We start from the raw sequence: 10769 nt of genomic DNA, 5'->3' as shown, positions 1-10769 counted from the left end.
TATTAATTCTAAGCACTCTTATGTTTTATTCATTCTAAGCACTCTTATGTTTTATTCATTCTAAGAAGTCTTATGTTTTATTCATTCTAAGCACTCTTATGTTTTATTCATTCTAAGAACTCTTATGTTTTATTCATTCCAAGCACTCTTATGTTTTATTCATTCTAAGAAGTCTTATGTTTTATTCATTCTAAGAAGTCTTATGTTTTATTAATTCTAAGCACTCTTATGTTTTATTCATTCTAAGCACTCTTATGTTTTATTCATTCGAACACTCTTATGTTTTATTCATTCTAAGAAGTCTAATGTTTTATTCATTCTAAGCACCCTTATGTTTTATTCATTCTAAGCAGTCTTATGTTTTATTCATTCTAAGCACTCATGTTTTATTCATTCTAAGAAGTCTTATGTTTTATTCATTCTAAGCACCCTTATGTTTTATTCATTCTAAGCACTCTTATGTTTTATTCATTCCAAGCACACTTATGTTTTATTCATTCTAAGAAGTCTTACGTTTTATTCATTCTAAGCACTCTTATGTTTTATTCATTCTAAGCACTCTTACGTTTTATTCATTCCAAGCACTCTTATGTTTTATTCATTCGAAGCACCCTTATGTTTTATTCATTCTAAGTACTCTTATGTTTTATTCATTCTAAGCACTCATGTTTTATTCATTCTAAGAAGTCTTATGTTTTATTCATTCTAAGCACTCTTATGTTTTATTCATTCTAAGCACTCTTATGTTTTATTCATTCTAAGAAGTCTTATGTTTTATTCATTCTAAGAAGTCTTATGTTTTATTCATTCTAAGAAGTCTTATGTTTTATTCATTCTAAGCACTCTTATGTTTTATTTATTCTAAGCACTCATGTTTTATTCATTAAGAAGTCTTATGTTTTATTCATTCTAAGCACTCTTATGTCTTATTTATTCTAAGCACACTTATGTTTTATTCATTCTAAGCACTCATGTTTATTCATTCTAAGAAGTCTTATGTTTTATTCATTCTAAGCAGTCTGATGTTTTATTCATTCTAAGAAGTCTTATGTTTTATTCATTCTAAGAACTCTTATGTTTTATTCATTCAAAGCACTCTTATGTTTTATTCATTCTAAGAAGTCTTACGTTTTATTCATTCTAAGAAGTCTTATGTTTTATTCATTCTAAGAAGTCTTATGTTTTATTCATTCTAAGCACTCTTATGTTTTATTCATTCTAAGCACTCATGTTTTATTCATTAAGAAGTCTTTTGTTTTATTCATTCTAAGCACTCTTATGTCTTATTTATTCTAAGCACTCTTATGTTTTATTCATTCTAAGAAGTCTTATGTTTTATTCATTCTAAGAACTCTTATGTTTTATTCATTCTAAGAAGTCTTATGTTTTATTAATTCTAAGCACTCTTATGTTTTATTCATTCTAAGCACTCTTATGTTTTATTCATTCTAAGCACTCTTATGTTTTATTCATTCTAAGCACTCTTATGTTTTATTCATTCTAAGCACTCTTATGTTTTATTCATTCTAAGCACTCTTATGTTGTATTCATTCTAAGAAGTCTTATGTTTTATTCATTCTAAGCACCCTTATGTTTTATTTATTCTAAGCACTCTTATGTTTTATTCATTCTAAGAAGTGTTATGTTTTATTCATTCTAAGCACTCTTATGTTTTATTCATTCTAAGCACTCTTATGTTTTATTCATTCTAAGAAGTCTTATGTTTTATTCATTCTAAGCACTCTTATGTTTTATTCATTCTAAGAAGTCTTATGTTTTATTCATTCTAAGCACTCTTCTGTTTTATTCATTCTAAGCACTCTTATGTTTTATTAATTCTAAGCACTCTTGTGTTTTATTCATTCTAAGAAGTCTTATGTTTTATTTATTCTAAGCACTCTTATGTTTTATTCATTCTAAGCACTCTTATGTTTTATTCATTCTAAGAAGTCTTATGTTTTATGCATTCTAAGAAGTCTTATGTTTTATTCATTCTAAGCACTCTTGTGTTTTATTTTTTCTAAGCACTCTTATGTTTTATTCATTCTAAGCACTCTTATGTTTTATTCATTCTAAGAAGTCTTATGTTTTATTCATTCTAAGCACTCTTATGTTTTATTCATTCTAAGCACTCTTATGTTTTATTCATTCTAAGAACTCTTATGTTTTATGCATTCTAAGCACTCATGTCTTATTCATTCTAAGAAGTCTTATGTTTTATTCATTCTAAGAAGTCTTACGTTTTATTCATTCTAAGAAGTCTTATGTTTTATTCATTCTAAGAAGTCTAATGTTTTATTCATTCTAAGATGTCTTATGTTTTATTCATTCTAAGCACTCTTATGTTTTATTCATTGTAAGAAGTCTTATGTTTTATTCATTCTAAGCACTCTTATGTTTTATTCATTCGAAGCACTCTTATGTTTTATTCATTCTAAGCACTCTTATGTTTTATTCATTCTAAGATGTCTTATGTTTTATTCATTCTAAGATGTCTTATGTTTTATTCATTCTAAGAAGTCTTATGTTTTATTCATTCTAAGCACTCTTATGTTTTATTCATTCTAAGCACTCTTATGTTTTATTCATTCTAAGATGTCTTATGTTTTATTCATTCTAAGAAGTCTTATGTTTTATTCATTCTAAGAAGTCGTATGTTTTATTCATTCTAAGAAGTCTTATGTTTTATTCATTCTAAGAAGTCTTATGTTGTATTCATTCTAATCACTCATGTTTTATTCATTCTAAGAAGTGTTATGTTTTATTCATTCTAAGCACTCTTATGTGTTATTCATTCTAAGCACTCTTATGTTTTATTCATTCTAAGCACTCTTATGTTTTATTCATTCTAAGCACTCTTATGTTTTATTCATTCTAAGCACTCTTATGTTTTATTCATTCTAAGCACTCTTATGTTGTATTCATTCTAAGAAGTGTTATGTGTTATTCATTCTAAGCACTCTTATGTTTTATTCATTCTAAGCACTCTTATGTTTTATTCATTCTAAGCACTCATGTTTTATTCATTCTAAGAACTCTTATGTTTTATTTATTCTAAGAACTCTTATGTTTTATTCATTCTAAGAAGTCTTATGTTTTATTCATTCTAAGAAGTCTTATGTTTTATTCATTCTAAGAAGTCTTATGTTTTATTCATTCTAAGCACTCTTTTGTTTTGTTCATTCTAAGAAGTCTTATGTTTTATTCATTCTAAGCACTCTTATGTTTTATTCATTCGAAGCACTCTTTTGTTTTATTCATTCTAAGCACTCTTATGTTTTTTTCATTCTAAGCACTCTTATGTTGTATTCATTCTAAGAAGTCTTATGTTTTATTCATTCTAAGAAGTCTTATGTTTTATTCATTCTAAGCACTCTTATGTTTTATTCATTTTAAGAAGTCTTATGTTTTATTCATTCTAAGCACTCTTATGTTTTATTCATTCTAAGCACTCTTATGTTTTATTCATTCTAAGCACTCTTATGTTTTATTCATTCTAAGCACTCTTATGTCTTATTCATTCTAAGCACTCTTATGTTTTATTCATTCTAAGCACTCTTATGTTTTATTCATTCTAAGAAGTCTTATGTTTTATTCATTCTAAGCACTCTTATGTTTTATTAATTCTAAGAACTCTTATTTTTCATTCATTCTAAGCACTCTTATGTTTTATTTATTCTAAGCACTCTTATGTTTTATTCATTCTAAGCACTCTTATGTTTTATTCATTCTAAGCACTCTTATGTTTTATTCATTCTAAGAAGTGTTATGTTTTATTTATTCTAAGCACTCTTATGTTTTATTCATTCTAAGAAGTCTTATGTTTTATTCATTCTAAGCACTCTTATGTTTTATTCATTCTAAGAAGTCTTATGTTTTATTCATTCTAAGCACTCTTATATTTTATTCATTCTAAGAAGTCTTATGTTTTATTCATTCTAAGCACTCTTATGTTTTTTCATTCTTAGCACTCTTATATTTTATTCATTCTAAGCACTCTTATGTTTTAAACAAGTTTAAATGGAATCGAAACCATTCTCGCTTGCAGGCTATGGAAGGAGAACGAATTTTCGTATTTTCTAGAAGAGTCAATTAAACTTGTACTACGTAATACTTGTTTTTATATGTAAGCATCAAGCGACTACTTCACTATCATTTCCCCTAGTTAATGTATTGTCTTAGAACACGTAGTTAGTATCAGTGTATAATGGTACTTTTCAATACTCCCTATAAACACACATATCACAATTTCTCTTTCAGCGTCACATTGTACATTCTTTGATATTTCTTTGCATGTTATAAAGATGAAACTTTAAAATTCTCTGACCTTTTAGTTATTTAATCCCAATTCTTCAAGATAATTCACGGAAATATGAAGGGGATACTCATATGCATGCTTGACATCAAACCTAAGCGTCACTCTACTCAGATGAACCTGTCGATCTTTTCGAATCATCTATTTAGGAAAATAAATAAACGTATCAAGACATGTATCAAGTAGATAGGAAGGGGGGTCTCATTAAACCTAGACAATGACATTCATAAGGACGAGAATAAATTATCCGGTTTGCAAACCTAAAACTGCTTAAAAGATAAGAACGCGCTGTCCGACTTTTATCATCCTTTCTCATCTGTTATCAATAGTATCTATTATCATAGAATTAGTATCATAGGAACTTCGATGTGCTTGACATTATTTCATGACTAGAACAATGAACGCCGCATCTCTCTCTCTCTCTCTCTCTCTCTCTCTCTCTTCCTCGCTCTTTACATGGACCTTCGATCTTGTTAGATCGTAACGCTAGGAGAAGAAATAACCTGTACCAAGACTTCCGAGATGTTGGCACCAAATTGCTGGAAGCGATACTTAGTTCTAGACAGTCAGTCTTCCTGGGACTTGGCACGCGAGCAAATTATCCGGGTTACAAACATAAAACTGTTTAAGGAGTTGGTTCCTCCCATCGCTAGGATTTTATAGTTATTTATATTTATAGCTGTTTATTTGCAAGGTGCATAAGTACTATCAAATGCACTCCTCTGTGTTTGGTATTATTTCATGGCTAGAACAATGGACGCCTTCCCTCCCCTCTCTCTCTCTCTTTCTCTTTCTCTTTCTCTTTCTCCATATGGCTAGACTATTTAGAGTACAAGTTTTACAGCTTGTCTGGCTGCTGTTTTTGACTGACAGTACAGGTGCCTTAACTCTTATGCAGTGCTAAGAGCGACTGCTCTATTATCAGTTGCATAATACCGGGATAGCTGTAATGCCAACCCTATGTAAAATGTTTTTACTAATTTGTTACCTGTTCGAGCATACTGGTATTAAGAACCAAATGTTCCCAATCTACGCTAAAACTCAATCATAAATATGAAATGACATCCAAACACAAAATAAAGTCAGACACATCGAATTTGTCTCCTTTGATTCTAGCATTCACAAATATACGACTAATTTAGACAAAGTAAAAACATTTTCCTAGTAAATCATCCGGATATTTTAGCACTAAATGAAACTAACTTGGACTCTTCATTTCCTCCACTGTCTTTGACGTGTCTTGATACCTCTCACTTTGTCGTAAGGTTTCAACTAATTCGACGCAACATCTGGAATCAAACGAGGCCTTTATCTTTTTTTTTTTTGTTTTTTTTGTTTTTTTTTATTACATTTTTACCCCAAACAAGGCAAATTGCCACTTTGGTGTAGGGGACTACTATCAGAGGCAACAACTATTGGGGTACTATGTAGGATTTGGGCAACAAGATATCGGTTCACATTACACTTGAACTTCTGCACGTCAGTACTGTTGGGGAAGCAGGGACCTGGAATGGAATTCCAAAGTCTAGCGGTTCTGGGGAAGAAACTATTGGAGTAGAAAGATCTTTTACATCTAGGGATCTCTACAGTGTGGGGGTGGGATTTAGCAACCTGTCGGGTTTGTCGAGGGTGCTCACGTCGTGGGAACACAAGTGCTTGCAGTTCGTCAGAGCATTCACCACTAAAATACTTGTAGAACAGGCAGAGGGATGCAACATTTCGTCGATGGGACCGAGGCTGAAGTTTAGATGCCAGTTCAGGGCCTATCAGGTTTGCGACTCTCTTTTGAACCATGTCAAGGAGCGAGAGACTAGTAGCAGATGCACCAGCCCAAATGTGACAGCAATACTCCATACATGGGCGAATGGTGGCCTTATGGAGGTACAGGATACTTTCGGGTGTTAGTAGTTGTCTAGCACGGTAGAGAGAGCCCACCTTTCTTGAAGCGGCCCTGGCAATGCTTTCAATGTAATTGTTCCAACTCATGTTTCCCATGAACGTTAGGTCAAGGAGTTTGAAAGATGTACTCTCAGATAAAGAGTCGTTGGCCATGGCTATAGGTGGTAGAGAGGGTTTCCTGTAATTATTGAATGAAACTAGTTTAGTCTTGGCGGCATTGAACGTGACCATTTATTTTTGTCCCCATTCCACTACAGATTGGAGGTCTTCCTCTAGTGTTTCTGCCATTTCTTTAGAAATGTGTTCATTTGTCTTCCTGTCATGCCTGCCATAGAGTGTAGTGTCATCAGCATATATACCCATCTCAGAGGCAATTTTGTCGGGGAGGTCATTTATGAATATCAGGAACAATAGAGGTCCTAGGATATACCCCTGGGGCATTCCAGCATTTATATCATATTGTTTAGATGTACGACCGTCGAGGACAACCTGGATTTTTCTCTTATCTAAGAAGGATTTAATTATGTTGAGTGACACCTTATGATCTAATTTTCCTGAGGAGACCCTCATGACATACCCTGTCAAAAGCCTTGGATATATCTAGAGCTACCGCTCTGCCCTCTCCTGCTTTGTCCAGTGAATGGTATATACGTTCAGAGATTACAGTTAGGATGTCTGATGTGGAACAGGCTTGTCTAAATCCATATTGTTTGTCAGTCAGAAGTTTAGCATCTGTAAGGTGATTGACTAGAGCATGGTGAATTAAGGTCTCAAATATTTTGGCAAAAAGTGGGAGGAGGCTAATGGAGCGATAATTTAATGGGTCAGTCCTTTCGCCAGAATTCTTGAATACTGGTACAACACAAGCAGTTTTTCAACAGCCCGGAAAGCAAGCTTCATTAAGGCATTTGTTGTAGAGTTTGGAGAGAACTGGAGCTACTTTGGCTGAGCATTTTTTTAATAGCACAGCTGGGATGAGATCGGGTCCACGTGCTTTTGAAGTGACAAGGTTTTTTATGATAGCATGCACCTGAGCAGTGGTGATTTTCAGATCGTCTAGCGTGGCGTCTGTCCGCATAGGAAAGTCAGGTAGGGGGTGGTTGGAAGGGTCCAGTGTGGAGTTTGAGGCAAACCGACTGGCAAGCATGTTAGCCTTGTCGGTTGCTGAGGAGACAACCTCGTGATTGTGCTTGCTATACATTGGTAGTTACTTATATTTCATCTACCGTTCTCCTTCGTCAAGGTCTGTGCCATGCTTGACCAATTTTCTGGCAGTATAGATGCATGATTATGTTAAGATTACGTTAGCATCTAAATACACGCATAGTATTTGGTGACGTTAATACTCACGGGAATTGATTCAGTTTCTTGTGCTGCACAGATACACTTGGTTTTCACGGACTGTAATTTAGCAGGTTCAACACGCATCGGTTCTTGATCTATGCTTTACTGCACTATTCGAGGCTTGTGTAATTGGAATGTTGATCACATTGTTTTATTGGTAAATATTACTATTAATTTTCGATTCCAAGCTAAAAATAAGCCATTTAAACGACTAAATACTTTTAAAATGGCTCATTAGGAATATATTATAAATTGGTTAATATCTTTCATTTCACTGCTCCAACAATGTATAAATGGACAAATAACGTTCCCCAAGCACTTTAACATGTACAACTGTTATTGTGAAAATGCAGAAAACGTTCTGCCAATACAACTGTCATAAGTCTAATACAAATAAGCAAAATTTATGATAACTGGACATCATTGTAATGGTTAAATAGCCGCAGTAAAATCTTTGAGTTGTTAATCATTCTAGAACTAGTCTTCCACTTCGTAAAAGTTAAACTTCCTTCTGACTATCAGGTAAGCTCGTTCTCCGGCGAATATACTAACGATTAACTGAACGCATAACCCAAGTATAATCAGGTCCTTTTCAGACAAGAAGAAAATCGAAGTTGTCATCGATAGCCGTACATACTGGTGAGTCCTAAGAGTTAACACTTCAATCTTTATTATTCGATATTCATAAGCAACCTCTCTGATGAAATTATGTCCGCGACGGGTATATTTGTTGATGACACCACGCACTATTCCAGACATGTGGTAAAAAAGAACAAGTGTACACATACCCCAGGTAATGTCTGAGACATAAAATGTGCATGCAGTCTATAGTGAAAAAGAGACGTAAATGGATGATAACATTTAATGCTATCAAGACAAAGTTCCTTTCCTTCAACAAATTACAAAGAATTTTTTTCAGCCATCGTTTGCCATGGATAATAACACTTTAGATGAAAGTTCATCATTTAAACTTCTCGGCCTAACATTCACATGCAACGTGAATTGGAACAAATACATAGAAGACATTGCTAAAGCTGCTGCAAAAATATGTGAGCTCTCCCTACCATGATAGGAAAATACTCACATGTGACAGTATCCTATATCTCTACAAAAGCCACTCTTTGACGACATATGGGCCGGTGCATCTTACCCACTCTCTTATTTTCTCTCTCTCTCTCTCTCTCTTTCTCTCTCTCTCTTTCTCTCTCAAACACACACACACACATTGTTTCATTTCTGTGTTATATACATTTTTTATTTCTTTTTCAGTTTTCAGGAAATGATGTTCAGCTCTTCTGTTTATATTTTCTTGGCAATTTCCAGTCTTCATTGCCAACAGCAAGTGCACGCTATCAAAATCCTGATCGTCCCAATGCCGTCTTATAGTCATGTGTCCGAATCAAACGCAGTGGCCGTAGAATTGATGAAACGTGGTCACCAAGTTAAATTCTACTTCCCTGATGACTTCGACTCCAACAAATGTGCCCCAGACATCCCAACCATAAGATATGGACAAGATGTAATGTACCATGTGATGAAAGAACTGAACAAGGTCATTGAGTTAGCTTCAGAGGGAAGAAATTCGCGTTTAAGTTTCATACAAACTGTAAGGAAAGCGAGATGTGCTCAGTTGATTAACGATACGATCGGCCTCAATAAATTACGGCAAGAAAATTTCGATTTTGCAATTGTTGATTATATATTCTTTTTAAAATGCAATTTACTAATTCCATATAATTTATCGATTCCTTTCGCTGGTATCAGTTCAGTCATTGCGTTATTAGACGCAGGTCAGCCGATATCTACATCAGTGAGCCCGTTTTTCATGACGCCATATACACCCAACATGGTTTTTCATGAACGTGTGATTAATACTGTAATCCATATTATAACCAATATTGCCACATATTATATTTTAGAGGCTTATGATTATTCCAAAATTGCACCAGGACTTAGCTGGCGAGAACTACAGCAACTTTCTAAAAAAGCCGAGATATATCTGGAAAATTCCGACGCAGTTCTCAGCTATCCAAAACCATCAATGCCAAATCTAATCCAAGTTGGTGGACTTACGGTAAAACCTCCAAAACCTTTACCAAACAATATTCAGACATTCTTTGACGAAGCAAAGCATGGAGTTATAATCGTGTCATTTGGGTCAACGTTTAAATCTAACGGTAATTTGAAAAATATTTTTATGTCTGTATTTCAAAAACTGAAACAGAAAATTTTCTGGAAAGCCGATGAAGAAAAAGAAATAGGAAATGTTTTAATGACAAAATGGTTACCCCAAAACGATGCATTGGCCCACCCAAACACAAAACTCATAATTTATCATTGTGGTAATAATGGAATGTTCGAGAGTCTCTACCACGGTGTACCTTTAATCTGTGTCCCACAAGTAGCTGACCAGTTCATGAATTCACGTAAATTAGGATATTTAAAAATTGGTCGATTTTTCGACATTGCAGACCTGACCGAAGAATTGCTACAAGAATGCATACATGATGTCCTTGGTGACCCTAAATACACGGCAAATATCAAACATTTATCACAAATCTATCGAAGTCGACCAGAAACAGCAGCTGAACGTGCTGCGTCGGCCATTGAACACGTGATCAAATTTGGCGGAAAACATCTTCGCCTCGATCAAATCGATTTGTCAACTTTTCAATTGTTGGCTGTTGACGTTTGGTTTATTATTTTTCTAATGCTGGTTGTTCTTATTAAAATTATTGTTTTTATTTTATTTTTTTGCAAGCGTTTTGTGCAGTCGAAAACAAAAGTTAAGCAAAATTAAATTTGTATTTCTATTCAGTTATTTATATTTTTTGTTTTTAATTGAAATATGAGAATAAAAATTGTTTTCATTGTGTTTGTCATCAATTTGTTTTGACTTAATTTTGACCAAATTGAACAAAATTGTGTTTGACACCAAAAACTAGATTTCGAAATGGCACCAGTAAGTAAATTTAACAGTCGTCTAATATGATACACTGGAATAACTCTGTGATATCCAGTATCTGGTGAGAGAGACGGGCAAGAGGAAGACATGAAGACCTATAAAGAAGGTCGCACAATTAATAGGATATTCCTTACTTTATTTGCCACTTGAATGTAATGTATGAAGTACAAATCGACCAGAAGGCCAAAAGCTTTTCTCCCGTTTATTTCCTTAAGCAGACCAGTGTTGCCACCAAAAGTCAAAGTT

At 33.6% G+C, this 10769-nt stretch overlaps 1 protein-coding gene across 3 annotated transcripts in view; it reads left to right on the top strand.

Moving 5' to 3' along the window:
- Positions 1-10438, top strand: part of LOC145266896 (UDP-glucuronosyltransferase 2C1-like) — a 31757-nt gene extending 21319 nt beyond the window's left edge. For all 3 annotated transcript variants that reach the window (XM_080122659.1, XM_080122661.1, XM_080122660.1), the window contains exon 2: positions 8828-10438. In XM_080122659.1, the coding sequence (XP_079978785.1) occupies positions 8828-10358 (1531 nt within the window). In that variant the 3' untranslated portion in view covers positions 10359-10438. The remainder of the gene's footprint in view (positions 1-8827) is intronic.
- Positions 10439-10769: the final 331 nt, after the last annotated feature.

Source organism: Euprymna scolopes, chromosome 42 (genome assembly GCF_053919585.1).
Source record: "Euprymna scolopes isolate OS-2025 chromosome 42, ASM5391958v1, whole genome shotgun sequence".
In the NCBI taxonomy this organism is placed as follows: domain Eukaryota; kingdom Metazoa; phylum Mollusca; class Cephalopoda; order Sepiida; family Sepiolidae; genus Euprymna; species Euprymna scolopes.
This window is presented reverse-complemented; position numbering and strand designations above follow the sequence as displayed.